This window comes from Ascaphus truei, chromosome 2 (genome assembly GCF_040206685.1).
Source record: "Ascaphus truei isolate aAscTru1 chromosome 2, aAscTru1.hap1, whole genome shotgun sequence".
Classification (NCBI taxonomy): Eukaryota; Metazoa; Chordata; class Amphibia; order Anura; family Ascaphidae; genus Ascaphus; species Ascaphus truei.
The window spans coordinates 375283172-375306227 of NC_134484.1; the positions used below are offsets into that span (position 1 = coordinate 375283172).

Sequence of the window (23056 nt, forward strand, 5' to 3'; positions counted from 1 at the left end):
GAGAAGCTGGTGAGGAGAGAAGAAGCTGGTGAGGAGGGGACATGTGGGGGAGAAGCTGGTGAGGGGAGTATGTGGGGGAGAAGCTGGTGAGGAGCATGTGAGGCCACACAATCTACATTAAGTGTTTGGCCCCCAAAGCTTACCAAAGCACGGCAAGTGGCCCCCAGTCAAAATAATTGCCAACGCCAAAGAGTAACTGTACAATGTTAAATACACGACCTCGCCCACTAGTTAAATATACCTACTGTATAATGACTATTATGAATAATGCTAGATGACTGCATATATTAGGCATATTTATTAGCATATTATTTATTAGCAGTAAATTAGAACATTAGTGCAAAACCCTTGCTTTTACTTCCACTCTTCTAAACATCCTTTCAAAATGCAAATCATTACATATGTTTGACATATTACGGTTCTAGTTTATATAGTTTGTGCATAAAAAAAAAAAAGAATGGCATTGCAGTTATTTTCATATATACAGATCACAAATGTGAAGAGAACTTTTTGAAACGTCTTTTTTTCTTTAGAAACTGCCCTGAGCGTCAGGTTTTATAATACCATGGCAGCTTTCACAGTTCCTTAAAAAATTTTTTTATCTAAAAACCAACTTTGGTGTTAATGTAAATCTTTACTTCCACACTTTTACAATGCCATCTCTGGAGGCAGTTACTATGAAACCCTGTGTGGTTTGGAAGGTGGCCATGTCGGTAATGATGTCATGGTGTCCCGCTGGCAGCGACTCTGGTCCTCGACGAGGGGCATCTTCACTGGGTCCCACTGTATGCTTGCTTTGAATTTCCTGTATGTGAAGGAAAGCCAGAACTTTGCATTACGTTTATTGAGTGCAGGCAAAGCGAGCAGGTATTACAGGTGTGTAAAATAAACACTGCTTCCCAGATTTATTTTATATTTAAAGTCTAATATCGAAAAATGTTAGGTGGCTGGAATAGTTCTGTCATATTAATCAACAAGTGTCAACAGTTGTTTTACTGTTATTGGGAATTCAAGCGGGTTCCTTTCTGACCCACCAGATCCCAGGCATCTCCAGGGATGCTGAACATATATGTTAGCATCAATTAATAACCCTTACTATATATAGGAGATTTGTTGTTTTTACAATAGCCAACATGACTGGATTCCTGTCTAACAAAACAGATTTCGGGATCTGGAGGAGTGAAGCTCTTAACAATTTTTCCAACACTAATAAACCAGTGGATAACTTACCAACAAAAGATATCCACAATTTATATTCAGATCTCAATAGAACTTATAGCCTGCAGACAAAAAGCCTCGAGAATTATCTCAAATCCGAGCTTATACCAAGGCGCCTTAGGGTCAACCTCGCCCCCTCACACCAGATTTCTGATGAGTACTTTTAGAAATTTTGGGAAAACATACTATTGAAATGCTCTGCTGAACTTTTGAAGGTAATAATTGATTTTGATCTGGCAGGATGATCCAGATTTTGTGGATCTTGAAAAGAGATTAAAACTCAATATCGAGAAACTGACAACAGACATAAAAAATAGAAAACAACGAAAATGTATGCGAGATTCGCTGGACTTTCAAGATGATCAAATTCTTTAGATATAAAATCAGACAGACTAAATCTAGACAATTAACAAAGACAGCAGAATCATCTACCGAATGGGAAGGTTCAGCCAGCTTAACAGAATCGGATCACCGAGAGAATAGACCCACCAATATATCTAGTGGACTACGCCCATTACCCCACTCCACCCTAACTACATTGTCTTTTTTAGAACAGGTTGGTATAGACACCACCCTCGGAAGACAAGAAGGGGACGGGCCGAGTTCTTACGAGACAGAAACAGATGGGCATACAAGGAGCAAGCACCCAAGAGGTTCAACAAAAAGAAATCTCAGGAGGTAACACAAGTTATAAATCTCTCTAAAAGAAAACTTGACCAAGCGCATATGAAAGTATTGTCAGTGGGCTTATCCTTCTGTCCTACAAATAAAATGAACACCGTTGAAACTATAAAAGATCTGAATCTATTTTCGAGAAAATTGACACTACATATATTCTTCAGCAGGCGTCAGAGAATGGCCTACCAATCGCGTCAGGTTTTTCTCTTGGAAATATTGCTTTATAAGTAGTTGTTTATTTGCCTTACATTGCCACAATAGGAATACAGTATTAAGATTTCATGACTAAGTCTCAATATATTTGTACGTTTGGAGTGCAGCATAAGGAATCTAGTTTAGGCGTAATGCTGGACACTTGTTGATTAATAGGTTAATGGGTGTCCCTAAGCACCGATGTATATGTATCACATAATTACCTCTTGATATAAATAGGTTGAGCGGTTGGTCATCTACAGTTGTTTTATAGTTCTGTCATAAACTACTTTGCTTGAAAATGAAGCAAGCTGTAGTATCGGTTACTTTTTCAGCTCGTATCAATTCATCCACAAACAAAACAAAGGTCAGGTCACTGTCACTTTCTCTGCAGGGCCCACGATAAATAGGGGATAAATGTATTCTACATTGACCACTGCAGTGAGTATTTATCAGGGAGTCAACTTTGGCCCTACAGCATATTGTAAAGCAGGTGTCTTTATTAAAAGTCTTAAACAATACAAAGTGTCAGCAAATGTCTGTACAAGTTGACTGTTTTGAACATCAGAAACAGACAGGTTACCTGAACAACTTCAGTCCCCTCAATTATCTTGCTAAAGTAGGATACAGGTGTCACATTGTTAGTGCTTCCTGCAATAATGTAGGATCTCTTTGGGCAGGCCAGATTCCAGAATCTCCAAGTAAGAACCAGAAGGTTATAGAATATGAAAAAAAAAACAATGAGATAAACAAAGGAAATTAAAGCATTTAAAAAATAAAAATAGTATGAAACTGTGTGCATATTTTTTCATCAAACTGCCATTGCAAATATAATTTCTTTGCAACACACATTTACATTTATATTCCTTTTTTTTAAAAAAAAAATTTTTATTTATAAGCAATCATCAGCAGGTGATATTGAATTAAACCCAGGCCCTCTTTTCCACACCACAGAAAATGTCCCTTTTTAAATTCCCAAACGGACAATCTGTCATCTACATAAATATTCGTAGCTTACTGCCCAAACTAGATGAACTAAGGGCATGGAACTTCTTGTATAAGCCAAAAGTCACAGTTCGTACTGAGATATGGCCAAGTCCCAAGTCTTGATATATCTACCGTATTTCTATTCAATGTTACTCAATCTAATGGAAGGATCGTTCAGAGGAAAGGGGGGGGGGGTGTTTTTTTACCGAACACCCCCACTGCTGGAACAAATTACCACATCTGCTTCCTGTCCCAATTCCTTCAAGGCTTTGGCTGTTTCCCATGTTAAACATGTTTGTAACAGTAACTTTTAATGTTGTCAACTTTATTATTGTGCCCAGGACAAACGTGAAAACGAGAAATAGCTCTCAAGGTATTTTCCTGGTAAAATATTTTATAAATAAATAATAAATAAATATCCATTTTCTTCAGTAGACAGCAAAAATACTACTTTTATTAAGTAGCAGTCTTTAAAAAAAAATAAAAAAATCCCCCCAAAAATAGAATCGTAGTTATTTCTTGCACATTCACTTGTTTCATGCATAGTTTATTTACCTTATTTTCATATCTGATCCTGCAGTCAATAATATGGGGTTGCCATCTGCTGGACTACAGTAAATTCCATGGACACTGTGAGGCGAAGGCTGTTTAAAATAAAGGAAACAATTAGGCCTAGATTCACTTAATGGTGCGAAGCTTTAGTATGTCTCAACTCTCATTCAACTTGATAGGATTAAGGTGTGCTAAAGCTTTGCAACTTTTTGTGAATCTGGGCCCTGAAGTCCATTATTAAGATATTAGCTGAGAGAGATCTCGTGTTGTCTTATATATTACTGCCAATATACACAGCGCTGTACATAGAACTCTTCAGGCACAGTGACTCCCTGTCCTGTAGATCTTATAGTCTAATTTTGGTGCAGGAGGCACAGGGAGATCAAGTGATTTGGCCAAAGAGAAAAGACACTGGGATTCAAACTGTGTTCACCTGCTTCGAAGACAGTGACGTTACCCCCCGAGTTACTTAGTCTTGTTGCCAATATTAACCCCGTGGGTGCCAGTAACAGATTGCAAGTTGTTAATCGAGGGGTTAATCCGTTCAAATTATTTAACATTATAAAAATGTACCCATGGTTTTTCTCTGTTATAATTTGGTAAACAACTAAAAATGTTGCGCTCTTTCCTAACAATTACATTAAACAGGATCTTATAAGAAAGGTAGGAGTCTTTCCTGTAACAGTACATTTATATATAAAACAGACCTAAAAAACTACAGAAACATACCGAAGATTATGCGCAGAAAACAAAAGTAGGAATCCATAGGGAAGGTAGAGACAGACCTGCATCTCAGAGAGTGGAGGAGCGTTGCTAGCCCACAAGGTGAATCGCCGGTCGCCAGTCTCCATGTCCCACATGGAGACTTCATTATTGCCTTGAACAGCTAGGTGTGAAGCAAGAGAGGATGATCAATAAGAGGCTTCCATGTGCCCCATCTTAAAATATGCAATACAGATTTAGTCAACTTTGTTAAGCTTTAGCTCACCTAATAACTTGAATGGGTCTCCAGGTGCGCTAAGGCTTTGAGACATTTAGTATATCAAACTTGTGGTGCCTACCAGGTCTTCTTTCTAAACTCAATAAATAACCAGAAGTATAAAATGCCCATAGTGTATGTATGTATATATATATATATATATATTTTTTTTTTTAAGTTAAAATAATTCTAGGAAGGATTTTTTTTTACTCCGATATCGATCTCGTTTTATTTGGTCCTGGGAATAGAGAGGGAGGTAACTTGGTTTTCCTAAAATGTAAGTTGCCAAGGGAGGATTTGAACTGAATGTTTATTTATTCAAACTTCAAAAATTGTTTTCTTAAACTCCCCTTAACTCCTTAAGATTAACAGTTAAGAGATCAAAACAGTTTTTTTGATCTTTGACTCTTTGGGTGCAGTTTGATGTAGCTACTACCACAGGAGTGGCCAACTCCAGTCCTCAGGAGCCCAGCGGCCAAAATAAGGAGGTACAGATTAGACTAAATTGACAGACTTTCAGTTATTCCGATTACTTATACTTCTGACTTTTTTTTTTTTTTGTATATGCATAAATCACATATTTATATATACAAAGTACTTTATAAAACAAATAATAAACCTGGTGGGTTGATACGGAGAACCCGGCACTCTGATTGACCCGAACAACGTTACTGCTCAAAAAATAAATCTTTGTATTTCAAGCTACACATGTTCATACATAATGAGCCTATAAGTAAACACAGAAAATAAATGTGCAGACTACCAACACAAAACACATACAGTGCTTCAATCTGATGACTAGTTAAGCCAAACTTCTCATAGCAATGGTGAACAGTTTGCCAGTCCTGACAAGTCAGATAAGTACTAGAGACGGGGGAACTTTTCGCTTTTCACACCAAATAGAAACACGTCACAAACACCCAAAAACGTTTTTTTTTTTTGCAAAAGTATGCAAAATGGAGGCTTCAGGCAAATTTCTATGCTTTCATGTGAATTAGAAATGAAAAAATGTGCAGACAATCTTTCGAGGGTTTGCGAAGATTGACGAAAGCTTGCGGGTCGACCGTCAATAAGTTCAACCATCTCTAGTAAGGACTTTCTCAACTTAAGTGCCCCTCGAGCCCTCAACTGTCCAACATCTCCCTAACAGGTAAAGAGCCTAAAACAGCTCTATTTCTTAAACAAAAAACAAAACTGTATTTTTCCCCCTTACCTGCTATTACCCAGGACTGATACATAGTGTGCATGCTCAGCGGATGCATAAGGAGGCGTCTGATGCGTGCGCGGGCAGGATGCGTATGGCTGGATATTGGCAATTGGAATCTCATGTCCCAGCATGCCATAGTTCCACTGCTGGTACCTTGTTGAGAAACAATACTTAAAGAAAACAACCTGCCAATGTGTACTTAAAATAGCTGTGTACTGTAATATTTGTTTTCTGTTTGTGTTATACGAATCCATATGCGTTTATATTTCAGACACTTTTCTCGCTTTTTCCCCCCAGCTCCCTGATAAAAAGCACTGACAGATCAAGTTTAGAAATAACCGGTACAGGTTTTCAGTTCTGTTACCAGGACCCTACTAAAGGATCATTTTTGAAGATTTTACCTAAAGATATGACACTTCTTCCCCTCTTCTGCATCACCTTTTGCATTCCCCCCCCCAAAAAAAAAAACTTTCTTACAAGAAAAGGTTAAAAAAATTAATAAATAAAAGAATTAATTTTATTAAAAATTTATACACCCAACCACAGCTCCATCCTGTGGAGAACAGTGGTCACTGAGACACTTCAGCTTCAAAAAAATACATGTCATTGAGCTGCTGAAATGGCAAGGAAATGTAATGGGTCTTACCGATGCACAGCCAGCACTGGTGGATATCCACAGCAAACGAGGTTATAAGTCCTAATCTCAGATCATGTTTCAATGTCCAGGCATTGCTGGAGGATCTCAAGTCCCAGCCCACTAAGGAACCATTCACAGTGGCATAGGCCAGCACAGACTGCGACCCCGAATTGAATTGATGCATATCCACCACACAGCCATCTTCGTGCGGATCCAAGTATCTAAAGCATGGTAACAGAAACACAGCTTTTTTTTTCCCCCTCCAACTCTACAGCTACTTTGTCATCTGTATAGTTTGTGTCTTAGCAGCAGTTTATCACACGTCAACACCATTTACTTCATTTAACGTTGACATTAAAACTGTTTGCTATTGCGATGTATTACATGAAGCCCTTGGTTTCGCCCTCTCATCATTAACCGGTTTAGTGCCAGCACCAGAATAGGGAGGATACCGGCAGCACCTTCAGATTAACGGATCTCGGAAAGCAAGGGGTCACCAGAGCTGAAATCAAAGCGGTTCAGCTCCAGAGACCCCCTGCTTCAAACCTGCTAAAAGTTTTTTTTTTTTTTTAAACCCCTACAGCAAACAACACTGAGAGACTGTACCAGATTTACCAACCAGTGCTAAAATTCACAGCATATTGAGGCAGCAATCTTCCCCCTCCCCCCCCCCCAAAAAAAAAGTTATTTTGTTTTTATCTGATATAAACAAAGGGTTCCACTAGAGCTGAACAGCACTACTCATAGCTCATAGTCCCTGGATTACCATACATTTTTTACTTTTGTCAGTACAGTACTTGCAAAAAAAAACAAAGATGGCTGCAGGGCCACCCAATCAGAAGCTGCTATATCAATCCATGAAGTCACAGCTTCCTATTGGCTGCCAGAGTGAAGTTGACCCATGTGATTGTATTGTTGCAGCTTGGAGTGCCATGGTACAGCTCAGGGAACCCCATGTTTCAAATAAGGTTAAAAATATATGTTAAAAACTAACAGCATAGATTACAGCTTTAAAGAGGCAACCCAAGCATCTTAAAAAATATATTAAATTTTTTTGTTTTGAAAACTAATTACCTAAGCTGCCGATCGATTGCTTCTCCCCTGGTCGATCAGCAAAACCCTGCTTCCCAGGTTTCACCGAATGGCTGCCTTTCAGTTTCAAATCCTTCAGTCAGTGTAACTCAGCAGCTACAACGTATTCTTACATTACTAAAGTAACATTATCTATTGTTACAGTTTACACCTCAAACTGCTGGGAATATTTGCAACAAATTACCAGAAACAGGAAAGTGTTAGGCTGCGTCCATTCTAGGACGCGCGTGACGTCATGCGCGCCTGTCGTCCTAGCGATCTGTGACCTGTGATCCACAGCGATGGGGAGGCGTGCCGTGGGCGTGCCCATGATGTCACATGAGTAGTTCGCCGTCATTGGCTGAGCCGCTCACGTGACCCGGCCGTCACGAGACAAAGAAAAAAAATTGTCTTGCGAAAAACCAGCCACGCCGTCGCTCTATGGACGCTACTATAGACTTTAATGTGCTTGGTTGCGCCGTGCATGCTGCCGCGCTAAGCATGGGCGCGGCCTTAGGAAGATCTTACACTGCTGGGGAGGTGGCTAAAACCTGCTATAGAAATCAAAGGATACTCAGTATATTAAAACTCATTCAAAATAGCACTGAGAGTTGAATAAAAAAAATTAAAAAAAAAAGTATTGTCTAATACTACAGAAATAATTTAAAAAAACATGTAGGATATTGCTTGGATTGCTCCCGTAAGGAAAGTTGTGTATATATAGGACAGCAATATGACCCTAAACTAGTGCAGATATGTACAAACAAATATATAGGGCATCACAGAGTGAAAACAACCAAATGAAGTGTGAAACACGTTTAAATATGATGGACATACACACCACCACAAAAATACATATACGGGCAAAAACAGGATTTGCATTGTAGTACTACTGTAGTAATAAGCGGAGAATAAAACGCACCTGCTTTGTAGTGGATGAATCTTTGGAGACTTGGGGTGTTTAGAGGCTTCTATGCCAAGAAGCTGAATGTTGCCATTGTCTGAAGCTACAGCTAAATAGTGAGATCCCTGGCAAAAGGTCAGTGTCTTAACACGCCCGCCAATGCGAGAATACGTTAATATTGACCTAAGTTACAAAAAGAAGAGATCATTAGCAACTAGTAAAAAGAGAAATGCTCCGCCACAAAGTTTATTACTTCAGAAGTCTGTATTTAGAAGTACATTTTTAAATTCTGCGGCTAACCCAGAGTGGAGGCACATTGCACAACGTTTCGGAGGGCGCAACCCCCTTCGTCAGGTATCCAAGAGAGTCCCAGGACTGGATACTACAGGAAGCGGCTAAGGGACAGTTTCAAACTCTGGTTCCTGCACTAATACAACAAAGAAACAACTACTAAACGGTGTGAGTGCATTCTGTTCCTATACTCTACTTCAGGAGTACCCAACTTCATTCCTCAAGAGCTAACAACAGGTCCACTTTTCAAGATATCCCTGTTTCAGCACAGGTGGCACAATCAAAGGATCAATCGAAGACTGCACCACCTGTGCTGAAGCAGGGGTATCCTGTAATCCTGGCCTGTTGGTAGCACTTAAGGACAGGAGTTGGCTACCCCTGCTCTACTTTATAATCATTAGCAACTAAACGGCTTACAACTGAAAGGCACAGAATGTTATTTCAGAGTAAACTCCACACTGCTGCAAACCCCTCTGTAGGGTAAGGGAGACATGTTGGTTCTCTGCTCCAATATTTTTTGAGCAGCACAGAATTGATTCAGAGACAATATCAACAAGTGATCCTCAGGTAAATCTGGGCTGCTTGTCGGCTCAAAATCACACCAATTTTTGCAGCCACAATTAAGTGACAGTAACTTGAAATAAATAAATAAATATATATATATATATATACACATATATACATATATACATACATACACTTTTTTGGATGTTTGAGATAGTTTCATCGAATAATTCTGTTTAAAATAAGCTATACAGTGACAGAGAGTGAAGATTCACTAAGCTTCGATAAGCGTATTGAAGCTCAATCCAGTGTTAATTGGCATTCAGTGCAGGGCTTGTTCTCCAATCCCCCGAGCTTTGTGCATCCCAACAATAGATTGATAGAAGTGGTGTACACTGTTCACACATACCTTGTGGTTGTGGTCTTTCCTTCCATTTTTTGGCTGTTCCAGATCTTTACTGTCCCATCGTTTGAGCAGGTGGCAAACATTGAATGTTCGTCCGACACCCGGATGCGGTTTACAGGGCCTTTATGTTCATGCAGGTGTGCTACCAACAGTCCTTTAGGATGCCACCCTGACAAGAGACACACATGTTTAGTGATCATCCTCTCTAAGGCCCCTATTCTATATACTGTGATAGTCTTCCCCAGGCGGGAGAGGGGTTCATCTCCATTCCTTTGAAATAAGAATAGAGCTGAGCAGCTGATGAATTCGGCTCCAGCACTAGGAAGGTGACCCTACAGTATGTTGAATAGATTATTAAAATAGCTTAAATGGCTAGTAGTGTGTAAAACCTATTTTTCCCCACCATTAATCAAAATGAAACGTTGCACAACTTAAATTTTTTATTTTATTCTGGTTATTATTATTTTCATCTAATTCTTCTTTTTCTAGAGGATAGTACTGGACATCTGCTTCTTTAGAAAAGCAGGCTGTAAATAAAAGACCAATTTAAAAAAGCCAAAAAACCAATCTGTAGTTTGGGGTGTGGGGTGCTTCACTGTATCATGGTCTTGCTGATATTGGGGGGAAAAAAGAAAAACCAGAAAGGGGCCATATTTGATTGGAACATCTCATCAAAAAGCTCTGCTTAGTACATACAATAGCAAATGGAGAGAAGGCAGCGGTGCAGCTGCCTACGTCAGTAAAACAGACCGGGACTCGTCTGGATCAGCACACAATAAATTTATTGGCACATTAAGGGGCTCATGCAGAGAGCATAGATAAGGAAATAGCGCCATCTTCTGGCGAAAAAACTAGCCAGAAATCCTTGAACTCGGGAGAAAATGGCGCGATTTTTAAAAGTGCCAGAAAATTTTTCAGAGCTGTAAAACTCGCCAAACTCGTGGCGAGAACCTGAAACTCGCCATGCTAATATAGCGTGGTATTCCAGAAGCTCCGAATCGCTGGAACACGCCAATATGTGCATTAGTATGGCGAGTTTCAAATAGCCAGGATAAGTTGGCAATTAGCAGTTTTTTGCCGAAATGAGTTAACGACGTTCTCTGCATAACACCTTCACTAACGGCAAATCTGTGGCTATTTTACAGCCATTTTAAACTTTTTTAACGTTCCTCTCTGCATAAGCCCCAATATAGCAAAAAGTGTCCGCTCTAATTTAGAGCGGACACTTTTTGCTGTTTAATGTGCCAATAAAAGTATAGTTTGCTGATCCAGAGGAGTCCCGGTCTGTTTTACTGACGTAGGCAGCTGCACCGCCTTCTCTCCATTTGTTTTCGCAAGCACCTCGGTAGGAGCACGCCGACAGGATCCCACACACCAACAGTGTTCCTCAGTGAAGAGGTTACAGAGGGGCCGGATACCACTGTGTTATACAGTGTGGCTACGTGGGATTTCTCTTACATTGCGCTGTATATACGTCCCAATATTGTATCTGTGCCTGATCTAGTCTGAGTAGCGTCGCTGAGGGAAGTGGTGTCCCCATTTCTCCTGATAGTACATACAGTAGGCCCTGAATATTGTTGAAAATAAGACATCCACAATTTGTCAATTCTTTAAAAACACAGTGTTACTGATTTATCCTATATACTAGGGGTGGCCAACTCCAGTCCTCAAGGGCCACCAACAGGTCAGGTTTTCAGGATATCCCTGCTTCAGCACCGGTGGCTCAATCAAAGACTGTGCTGAAGCAGGGATATCCTGAAAACCTGACCTGTTGGTTGGCCCTTGGGAACTGGAGTTGGCTGCTATATTCATTTGAAAGCACTTTGAGCATGAGAAAAATGGCAGTTCTCCCTAGTTGAGTACCAGGGAAATATGAGACATTATCCAAGTCTGCCACATGTGCTGGGAAACGCGAAGTAGTAACTCACACCAAATACGTTTCTATGGAAACCAATCCCCATCGTCACTCAGGCAGCAGTGTGATAGAAGTGAGGACGCGGGACATGATAAGAATAGATGGGACACGTGCTGTGCAGCACAGCTCACTTTATGGGGAGGTCAGAAGGGGTTCTGCAAATAATAATGCTAGGATCTCTCGTGTACCTGTTGGCGGTGGCTTACTCTCCCATTCAGCACTCTCCATCATATGCTTCGCTAGTCTCTCTGCATTACACTGCTCCCTCTTCTGCTGGATCAGCTGCTGAAGTTCACTTTTGCATGTGGTCATGCGTATTTGAAAGGCAGGAGGCAATGATGTGCTGGTATAAATCTGCATGGTGGGCCTCCTAGACTGGATCCCTACTCCATCAGATGTCTGGATAAAGGTTATAAAAACGAAACGTATTACAGGAAGAAATAGAGCAGAAATATTTAGGTTATCTGATCCCCAACGTATAAAGACACAACCTCCTCCAACGCGTTTATTCTGACTTATACAGCTACTGGAATATAAACTGCCCTCTGTTCACAGCAGGAGACAGAAATGCAATGCAATGAAAAAGGGATTAGATCACTCCAGAAATAAACGTGGGATTAATTGCCGGCGAACGGTATTACTTCAATATCAATATTAACAGGTGTCAAATATTTTATGCCACGTAATATTGCATTACGTTACAATTGTGTACTTTGTGAATTAATAAATTGGTCAAGAAAAAAAATACAACATAAAACTATAATGGCCTGCGCTTCATTTTCCCAGTCTTCATACGTTGACCTTAAAGCCGCAATCCTCCCCCCACACACACTTTTTTCCTTTAAAATCAGGTTTAAATCTCTCGCCAAGGGAAACAAAAGGTCTTATAAATCTCAGACCAATAGAAAGTCACAACATCTTCCTATTGGGACATCAATTTAAAGCAGCAAAAAACATTGAAATCGTATATTTTTTCCCCAGAATAAATTAGTCATTATTGAATACTACAGTACTGTATTTTTTTGTTGTTGTTTTTTTTTATTCGATCTTAATGCCATTTTTAATAGGTTTTAAAGCATCCTTTGATTTCTATAGCAGGTTTTAGCCACCTCCCAAGCAGTGCAAGATCATGGCAACAAATGATCACAAACAGGAAAGTGTTGCAAATGTTCCCAGAAGTTTGTGCTGCAAACTGTAACAATAGATAATGTTACCCGAGTAATATAAGAATGCATTGTAGATGCTGAGTTACACTGACTGAATGATTGATTGAAACTGAAAGATGGCCATTATGTTAGGCACACAACCAGGATTTTGACAGATTTATAACAGGAGCACCAAACAATTGCCAGCTTAGGTAAAAACGTAGAATTATACATTGTCCCATGTTTTACATAGACAAATAAGAAAGAAAAAAAAAGTTGGAAAGTACAGTAGTTTTGCTGCTTTAAATCACCTTTCAAAACCAAGCAGTAATATTATCTTTAACTGTTGTAACTATGTATTTGTAACCATGTATTATTTGTCATCATTACGCTATGCCCAGGACAAAATTGAAAACGAGAGATAACTCTCAATGTATTACTTCCTGGAAAAACATTTTATAAATAAACTGTAAGTGGTAAGTATCTCGGGAACAAGGGGTGGTCTCCAAAGCTCAAAATAGTGCAGTTCAGCTCGGAGCTCACTCTGGTTCCAATAATGCAAAAGAGAAAAAAGGAGTGTTTTTGGGAGCGGGGGGTTGGGGGGGATTGCCGATTTAACACTAAAAATAGCGTGGCAGAAACGTGCCTACAGTATATAGGGGACAGTGGAGATCTCCTTATCTTAAGTACCTGTGGAGAGGACGACAGAGGGGCACATATACCAGCAGAAGACTCTGAGCGATGAGGCTTTGCAGTTTCCTGGTCACCAGGTGGGAGAGTTCTTGCCACTGCTTGGTTCATGTTTGCCGGCTCCATGGCCCCAAACATGCTTTTCCACTCTTCGTTCACATTGGAGTCTTGCTTAACATGCTTACGTGCTAAAAGGAATAGAATCCAATTTAATATGACAACAGCAACACTAACAAGAGCGTCAGAGCAAGGAGATGAAAGGAGTATGTTTGTCAGTTTTGTACAACTACGAGTCTGACTTTATTTCATGGAAACAACTTTTCAAAGACTTAGAACTTGTATCCCACTAATGGGATGAAGCTAAAAAAAAAATATTTGGTTTATAGTCCTGAATTCTGCAAAAGTGATAAAACGCAGTAGTAGGTTTAGAGGATTTAGGGGTGTATAGGTAAAGTATCTTTTGGAGGAAAAAAAAAATGCATATTTAGGGATTTTGATATTTCTTTCAAAATATTTGTTTTTCACATGATCTGTAAGCTTTTTATATTAGCAAACAGTCCACCCTCTTGTATTCCTGTAGTATAATGAGCCCCATCTTGCAATAGGGCACAAAAACACAATCTGTTTCATTCACAGCGGGGTGCACAGAAAGCACAATAAATAGTTGGGGTTTTTTTTTGTTAAAACACCTTTACAAAAATAAAACATTTAAAACAATACCAATGCCCATGCTTTTGTACCATTAAAAGAGGCATGTGCAAATTAAGGCCGTAACATTGTTCTTTAATATTGACTGTTTTATGTACCGCGCTTATCGTCAATATCCAGCTTCGCTTTAACAAGATCAGCTTGTCTTCCGCTAAGGCCCAAAGCCGACAAGTCGATCACGCCTTTAAGAGCACTTTCCTGTATGTGGTTCTGATCTGCTACGTTTGCCTTGGCTTTGTTTGACTTCAACATGAAGTCTTTTAGCGCTAAGAGTTTGTCTTCTTCATCTTCTGTCATTCCCTAAAATGCGAAGTAGAGAACTTTGATAAGTAACTGGAATGTTAAAGAGCCGTATCTCACACAATAGTACCATTGTGTACCTGCTGCACGTATATGTACTCTCCAACTGTACAAGTCACATTGTGAGCCCATCAGACAAGTATTTACATTTCCCAATATCTGCATTTATATTCATAATCCTGTTTACGACATAATGCTTTTACTGTTAAGGGCTGTGCAGAAAAGTATAGTAAACTAATTTGTATAAGGTACACATATAGCATACATCACTGTACATAGTGGAATATGGTTCCCTCCATGGAGCACACATTGAGCCTCAAACCAGAGCATCCCACCATAAACCCCAGATTACTCACCAATGATTATTAAAATGCACTGTATGTATACAAAAAAATTAAATTATAAGGATAATAAATGGATCGTCTGGTGGAGCAACGGATAGAATATTGTATAATATCCATCAGCAGTCACAGATCTGCTTTCAATTACACTGCTGATTACTTAATACCATAAGAGACAAAAAGGCCCCAATGCGACATCCAATATGACAAATCCTTTAGTACAATAATATGCATTTTATCTATATTCTGTTTTCATAAATATGGATCAGTTAGTTCAATACTTTGGCCAAAATATTTTAAACCTACAATCCAGTCAGTAGGTCCGACACTACCAATATTCTACGGTCTTATGTATTTTCCCACTGCTAAGCGAGACAAGGATACAAAATACTGCAGCCCAAAGCATGGGGTGTGTGACGTGTGTGCGTTGCCTAAAGGGTTCAACTTAAGAAGCACTATATGTGCTATAAATGAGCTACAGCGCAGTTAAAACCCAGAAGTGCCCTAATATTTATAGTGATAATAAAAAAAAAAGGAGTGCAAATAACAAAAAAGCACGTGTGCGAGTGAGTGTGAGTGAGTCAGCAAATGCATTTCCACCCCTCACCTTTGGAGCTCTCTTAATAAGCTATTCCTTTACATGTCTGTTCCAGGACCCACTGATTAAGTGGGATGGGCGAGCATAAACTAAGGAGGAGGGGTCATAGGATCTCCCAAAATTGTGGTCAATTTACATAGAGACATACACAGTCTTAAAAAGCTCAAAACCTAAACACACTTTGAGCTTGCAAAAACAGTGTATGTATTTACTTAATAACATACCTGTGATAAGAGTTTCTTCAAGAGCTGCGCTATTGCTGGGTCTTCTGGAGGGGGGCACTCAAGCAGAGAGCCGTTCCTTTTCTTCTGACGCATCTGAAGATGTCTAAGGAGGCTAGCAATGTCCTTTGATCTCAGGGCATAATCAAATATGGAGCGGCTCACTGGCTCCTTCAGGACGCTCAGCAGGACAATCTCCTTATCTATCTGTCATTCAGAGGAAGGAGACCATGAAACAACAATAGTAGCGATGTTATAACTATAAAAAATAATAAATAACCTGGACAAACATTCAGTGACAGATATATTCTAGTAAGTGGCGCCAGCTCTCGATTTTCTATGGGCAGTACACGTGGCAAGTGGATTAACGCCAGCAATTCTGCAGTAGCACTGCAATAGTGAAGGGAATTAACCAAGAAATACTGTGCAAAAAAGGCAACAAAACCATGAAGAAAGGAATTCCTCTTGCTACATACAGTATGCTGTAGCTGTTCTTTTTAGTTACCCACATTCATACGCTGCCGCTCTCATGCCACCTCAATGTAAAATGTTATAGAATGGGTAGCATTACCTGTATAATTGGCTGGGAGATGAAGGGATTGAGGTAGGGCATTAGTTTACAATACACATCAGCAATGTTTAACTGCTGAGCTACTGTAGTGATAAATCCCACAGCTCCATAACGTATCCACAGGTTAGGATGGCAGAGAAAGGGTGCTGAGAAAGATCGAAACAAAAAAATAATTAGGATCCACATTTTGTGAAGTTAAATATCTGTGCAAAATAAGTCCTGACAGCATAACTGCAAAAATCAGCAACATCTGTAACCGAAAGATTAATAACCAGTGTGATTTTTCAATTACTGCGTAAATTGTCTAATATTTGATAAATGCATTTTGTTCTGTCGTCTAAATTTCCTGCTCCCCGATCTTTCCTTCCAAACCTCCTTTGTTTGGCGTTTTTGAAACTAGACTACATAACATATACACCCTTCTGTAAGGGAACATGAATGTATTAGAAATCTAGCATGGGGACCAGTCAATATTGTGGATTTCTAATCTATTCCTCTTCTTTATAATCAATCCAGGAAAATGATTACAAGTGGTTTTGGATTCATCAGTTTCAATTTACTCTAGAGATCCTCTCATCAAGGTTACGAGTGCCAAGCCGCTGTTTCTCCTTCGTCATTACACAAGGTAACATATATTGAATGTTGCCGGTTAAAAACTTTGAAGCCCTAGATCAAGGATGGCCAACTCCAGTCCTCAAGGGTCACCAACAGGTCTGGTTTTCAGGATATCCCTGCTTCAGCACAGGTGGCTCAGTCAAAGATTGTGCTGAAGCAGATATATCCTTAAAACCTGACTTGTTGGTGGCCCTTGAGGACTGGAATTGCCCACCCCTGGTATAGGTGCTAACCGGGTGTAATTAGTGGTAGTAAACAAGGGTGAGAGAAAAGGACACCCTGTAAATATTGCACACTAAGACGATAATGGAAACGGAATAACGTGAATAATGAAGAGATGCCAACATTTACATTTTAAGAAGAATGCTCAATAAAATAAATGGGTATGACAAATGTATATATACACAACATATACCGTGTGTTTATAACCATCTCATGTATAAACAGACCTAATGGTCTTATTGGGATACACATAAGGTCCCACTTATTTTACACAGCATTCTAATTGCAATGTTAATATCTCATCGTTATTCAGATAAAATAAAGAATGGGGTGGAGGGGGGGGGCTGGGGACCATGATCATACACACAATAAAGCAAACCTGGGTTTTCTAAAACGTACCGATGTCGCATGCAAATTCATAGATGTGAGGTTTCTGAAGGAGCCCCAGTTGGCACATGCAAGTCAGAGCATTGAGAGCCTTAAAGATCACAAACTCTTCCACGTCGCTCAGACCCTGCTGTAGAAGTGGCTTTAGAATCGACGAGCTTTGCCATCCAACATATGCTGCAACGCCTGCAAGAAAAGTACAATAGGATCAATTCGACCTGAAGGACACACACACACACACACACACACACACACTTCTTGCTCAAAGTCCTTTTAAAATGCAGGCCGTTTGTTTTTTGTTTTATTTAATTGAAGCAGTCACCCTATCTAGCCATTTTGGATTTGGACTATGTTATTTTTTTTACAGAATTCAAACTGGGGACTCCAGAGCTGAACCACACGATATATATATATCGCCGGGGACCCAACAGTTCCCAAGATGCTGTACTTACAGTGTAGTTGCAAACTATATCCAAAAAGGGGGGGGGGGGGGGGAAACAGCATTCCAGTGGACTTTGAACTGTAAAAAAAAAGTGTGTTTAAATGGTGCATAGATCCACATTTTGGTTCTAACGTGGACCCTCTTGACAAAGGTCCACGTTAGGATCAAAACATCCACCTGTCCACCATTAAAAACACAGTTTTTTACATTTGCAAAGTCGTCTGAAGTGTCGTTTTTCCCCCCCTTTTTGGATCCAGTTTGCAGTGATTACCCCTGCAGGGGTGTCACCGTGTACCTGAGGCAATTCAACAAAAGTGAGTGCTCCTAATTTCAAAGTTGCAAAGTGTTACATTCCACTTCAGGGCAATAAAAATGCTCGCGGGGTCCCATGATCCAAAAGGAAGCCCAACCTGATTTTTTTTTGGGGGGGGGAGGTTGACTTTGTGGCTTCCTATTGGACAGCTGTTCAAATGTTCATGCAGCAACATCGCTAATTAAACCGGTAAGTATCTCGAAGCAGAGTCACCAGAGCTAATTATAGTGGGATTACGCCCCGAAGGACACCAGGGTTTTAATTGTGTTCAAAATAAAATGCAAGACTTGCAGTTTCCTCTCGGAGTACCATGGTACTGATGACAGACTAATGTGCGTTTATCATTTTTAAAGTCACATAAAGTACAAATGTATCATGCCACATACTTGGAAGAGGACTCTGCATTTCCAGTTTAGGAGAATGGCCCTTATAAATAATTGTATTCCCATTTAAGTCAATGCTTTTATCATTTTGGGGGAGTTAGTGTACCTTGGAAGTACTTAAAAAGTTGAATATGAGTACTTCAGTATGCGGTGATACCTTTTTTATTTGGGTCAACATGGCCATTTCTAGTTAATTCAAATGTGAATATAAAATAAATGCTACAACCCCCTCTCTTTAAACCCCCCCCCCCCCCAGAGTCTCCAATGCATGCTTCAGTTTAGTGGGTACTCTCACTTACTTTAGTATACTCTCTAAGAGTATACCATCTGACAAGACTATATAAACAAAGAGGAGAAGCACAATTCATTGAAACCAAGCAGAAGAGTTAAGACCACTTGCGGGTACCCACCAACAATGCTGTCAAAGAAAGCTCCACGGAGGTGCCAGTCGTTCTTATCATTCAGGAAAGTGATCATGTGGGAGAGGAGGACATCATTGGCTTTTTGCCGGCCAAAGAATACGCAGAGCCTCGTTATGCCGTTTTCCATTAATGTCTGCTTCACAATGTTCTCTGGGTCGCTCAGCAAGGTGACCACTTTTTGCTGGACCATCTCATGCAGGGCCTGCAACTCTGCACAAGTGACAGAGCAAACATAAATGTTAACTCTCCCAGCATCAAAGAGGTAGTATCAATATACTGCAGTACCATTCAATAGTGAGTATAAATTACACACTAGTCCACCATTTCTGCAAAAGCAACACAGTAAGAAGGAATGGTAAATCCCACCGCTGACCCCTTATAGCTAAAGAGCAAGTCCTGACCTCGGCCATTATACCGTTTCTCCAATTTTCCCAGTGCACCTCCCTACCCCTCCCCCCGTTCCACCCTGGGCTTCCCAGTTCTGAAGTGGGAGGTCCCTATATGTCAGAGGACAACCAATGAGCTCCGCGGGTTGCTTTCAGGTAACCATTTATCTGTTGAACCCAGGCAATCCTCTCTATCGCAGTTTCATTGCATAGGCCCTTACTGAAGGTCTGTATTTTTCACTTCAGCTGTAAGTTCTTCTCATTCGTTGCCTTCTCATCATGAACTCATTCTTACACGCTCTTTAAAACATCTACTGCAGTGGTTCCCAACTCCAGTACTCAAGAACCCCAGCAATTCAGGTTTTAAGGATATCCCTGCTTGAGCACCGCCTGAAGCAGGGATATCCTTAAAACCTGACCTGTTGAAGGGTTATTAAAGAGTGGAGTTGGGAACCACTGCTCTACTGCATCCAAGGACTTAGTGTCTACGTTCTGATCTTTGCCACCATAATAAAACAACAATGCCGTTGTATACCACAATTGTTTAATAGATGTGGCAAAGTGTTTTAAACATCTGACGTACATTTTACTGTACAAATACATGCATAGTAGCTATTGTGCTAGCCTTCACGGACTTCCTTCCCCGCTTTCTCACAGCAGCCATGTCAGTTTGAGGCCCACCCATAAGGGACATGTATCACGAGCTGGGAACCCCTGCCCTACATAAATAAAACGGAGAGAAGGGTAACGGGTGCAATACCGGTGTCGTAGTTCTCACTGGGGTGTAACACCTCATCTAGCTCTTCACTGCCCGGATCATTTTCCATATTCAGGTTTTTCAGCTGCACCAACTCTAGAAACCTCAGTGCGGTCTCTGCCAGCAGCGCAATGTTCTCTGTACGAGAGAAAAGAAAGGACGCAAACGGAAAATCAGTATCAAATCAGAACAGTATATCAATATATCAATAAAACCGAACCCCTTTTACAAAATTGGGAACCCGTTTGACGGCCACCTGCAAACACTGAACAATATGACAACATGGTACTGTAGGTAGTTCAAACCTAACTAATGACATTTCCTGGCGAAATCACAATAGAGCCATTTCTTAGAGGAATTCAAAAAAGTTACCAGTGTTCTATCCCATGCAGAATGTGAAGGGGCTCCCTTCCAAGAGGAAATAAAAACTATCATTTACGTTTAATACAGGGTATGGCACCTTTCAAGTATGATCCTCAAAGTTGATGTCAAGGTGAATATTTAAGACGGTTGCAGTTATAGACTGCGTTTTTAATACAAAACATGACTCCTTTTCATCATTTATCATTCTTATCCCTCACTTTATTGATTATGGGCACTTTAGAGATTTGATTACAATCATATAGCTCTTCACAGCAACAATTCTCACTGCCCTCTTTTTTTCCAGGGGATATGAACCAGGAGATCAGTGTAAGTCTAGTGTTACCCTGGACAATGGTTGCAAGGATGCAGAAACCAGGCGGTGGTACTGTACCTCTACTAATGGAGTTTTAATGTTCCGAATAAAAAGGTATTATATTTGACTTTACGTCCCTCTCTGGTGCCACTTTTTGTGTACTATGCATCTACATTATGATGATCTTTGAAGTTTAATATTCCAGCCTTTTGAATAGCTGTGACTTCAGGAAGATGTGCTTCTGTCCAGCAGCGATACTACTTTAGAGGAGTTTGTCCAAGTGACAGTGATGTTGCTACTTAGAGAGTGCTTGCGATTCAGTTTTTCCTTGCTGAAAGTCAGTGGTGTACTATTTTTGGTCTAGTGTTCGACCACAGCATATTTACTCATCGGGAGTTTTTTTAATTTAGATGCAGGCTTTTGCCGCTTTCCGAGATGGTTGCTGGCCTCACAGGTCAGTTACTGATTAACGTGAAGCTTTTTGACAGCGGCTATTTTACGCTCCCAAAACACAGGTGCATCATACAGCAGACGAGTCTCTCCTGAAGTCAGTGATGTCAACCTCAAAGGAACAAAATCACTCAGGTTTAGGGATTCTCGACCCCTCAAAAAAGTACTTAATTAGAAAAGTTATCATTTCTATAAAGGGAGACTTCACAGAAAGTCAGCGAGAGTTGACATGTCTTTGAAACTCAGGTAGTCTGGCACTAGGAGATTCCTGCCGCTCCAAAACTGTACAAAAGAAAAATGGAGCCTTCAAGCAGCAGTCCCCCTGTACAATTTGTTTTCTATTGCCCAGATTCACACGTGGGTTTAAAATGACAGGAAGTACCAGTGCTACCTTCATCAGTATAAATCTCGGGAACCCGGGGGTCACATGAGCTGAAATTAGCACGGTTCTCCTCTGGTAATAAAAGAAAAGGAGGTTGGGGAGGGAGGGGCTTGCTGCTGCTTAAAGTCTTGGAGAGTCCTTCAGGATACTAGATTCTGCTGTTGGGGTCAACAGTCCCACCAAGAGTACTGCCCTTCTACAGTAGCCATACAATATGAAACATGAGGTGGGAGAATTGATATTCTCATGCCAATACCTCATCACCTTTACAGTGGATGAACCTGGGTCACATACCATATCTTGTGTCTGACATGTTATACTCAGTGCTGCATATTCTGCAGCTCAAAATAGGAAATTAAATCATTAATATTACCGTTACAAGTGCTACATAATCAGCCCTTCGTGGTGTCGTTATCCAACGATAAACAAATGAATGCAAATGTTTGACATAACAATCAAACAATGGGACTTATGCATCATAGTATCCGACAGCAAACAGACGCAAAAAGTGGAGCAAACATTATCACCATTGTGCCAAACCCTGTTGTATCTCCGAAAGATTGAAAATGGCAGGGGCTTGTTTTCACAGATCAAACGGAGAAAAAGTAACTTTTGTAGCTAAAAATGAAAAAGTTGGATCAATCCGATTATTTTTTTTAATCTCACCTGCATAGGCCAGTCTGACAATAGTGGCCTCATCTTGAGCCAGATGTGCAATGCCAGGCAAAATGTACTCTGGGTAAATGTTGATGTCATTCCGAGGCACCTCCTTGACAAGGGCGAGAACCTTCGTCAGCGTCCTCACGGCTTCAGCCTTTACTCTGGGCACAGAGTCATTGCTGAAATGCAGCAGGTACGGGGTGATACGGTCCAGTAAAATCTCGACGCTCAACCGTGGTGCCAGGTGAAGAATGAGCTCCAGAGCAGCCAGCTTAGAGTCACAGTACTTCAGGGTCTGCAAGCAGGACGTGATCACGGACACCAAAATAAGCAGCCCGTTTTCCTTGGTTTCACCTTCCGCCTTCTCGGTCTGATCGTCTCCACAGATGTTGTGGATGATGTTGTCCAGATCCTTGCGGATAACGAGGATGCGTTCGTCGGCTGAGTGGAAGGTTTCCTTAGCGAACTGGGCCATGTACGGCTGCAGGAAGGTGTAAAATATCTCCGGGAATGAGTTACTCCTCTGCTGTTTCAAGTAGTCTTCTGCTGCCATACGCTTCTCAGGTTCCCGACGGATCATCTGTGTCACCTTAAATAGAAAGATATACAGCATAGGAGACATCTACACAATAGAAGTAAACAGTGTTAAAGTACATCTTCATTCACTTTAGTATACAGCACCACATTTTCTTCATCCACTTAAGAATATAGCACCATGCACGCTCCTGATTAATCTTCAAAAATATATTGAACATGATATTATTTATGAAAGTACACAGAGTCCATATTATATATATATATATATATACATACATACACACACACATGTATACAGACATACATACA

General features: G+C 40.4%; 1 protein-coding gene across 1 annotated transcript in view; it reads right to left on the reverse strand.

The window, feature by feature from the left end:
• Positions 1 to 287: 287 nt before the first annotated feature.
• Positions 288 to 23056, reverse strand: part of PIK3R4 (phosphoinositide-3-kinase regulatory subunit 4) — a 28163-nt gene continuing 5394 nt past the window's right edge. Inside the window, exons 4-20 of the mRNA XM_075587083.1 lie at positions 22217 to 22799; positions 20046 to 20180; positions 18888 to 19109; positions 17352 to 17525; positions 16116 to 16261; positions 15548 to 15751; positions 14183 to 14384; positions 13377 to 13564; positions 11730 to 11940; positions 9630 to 9795; positions 8444 to 8608; positions 6460 to 6671; positions 5820 to 5966; positions 4413 to 4513; positions 3631 to 3719; positions 2672 to 2783; positions 288 to 805 (exon numbers count right to left, since the gene is read on the reverse strand). Of these exons, the coding sequence (XP_075443198.1) occupies positions 635 to 805; positions 2672 to 2783; positions 3631 to 3719; positions 4413 to 4513; positions 5820 to 5966; positions 6460 to 6671; positions 8444 to 8608; positions 9630 to 9795; positions 11730 to 11940; positions 13377 to 13564; positions 14183 to 14384; positions 15548 to 15751; positions 16116 to 16261; positions 17352 to 17525; positions 18888 to 19109; positions 20046 to 20180; positions 22217 to 22799 (3228 nt within the window). The 3' untranslated portion in view covers positions 288 to 634. The remainder of the gene's footprint in view (positions 806 to 2671; positions 2784 to 3630; positions 3720 to 4412; positions 4514 to 5819; positions 5967 to 6459; positions 6672 to 8443; positions 8609 to 9629; positions 9796 to 11729; positions 11941 to 13376; positions 13565 to 14182; positions 14385 to 15547; positions 15752 to 16115; positions 16262 to 17351; positions 17526 to 18887; positions 19110 to 20045; positions 20181 to 22216; positions 22800 to 23056) is intronic.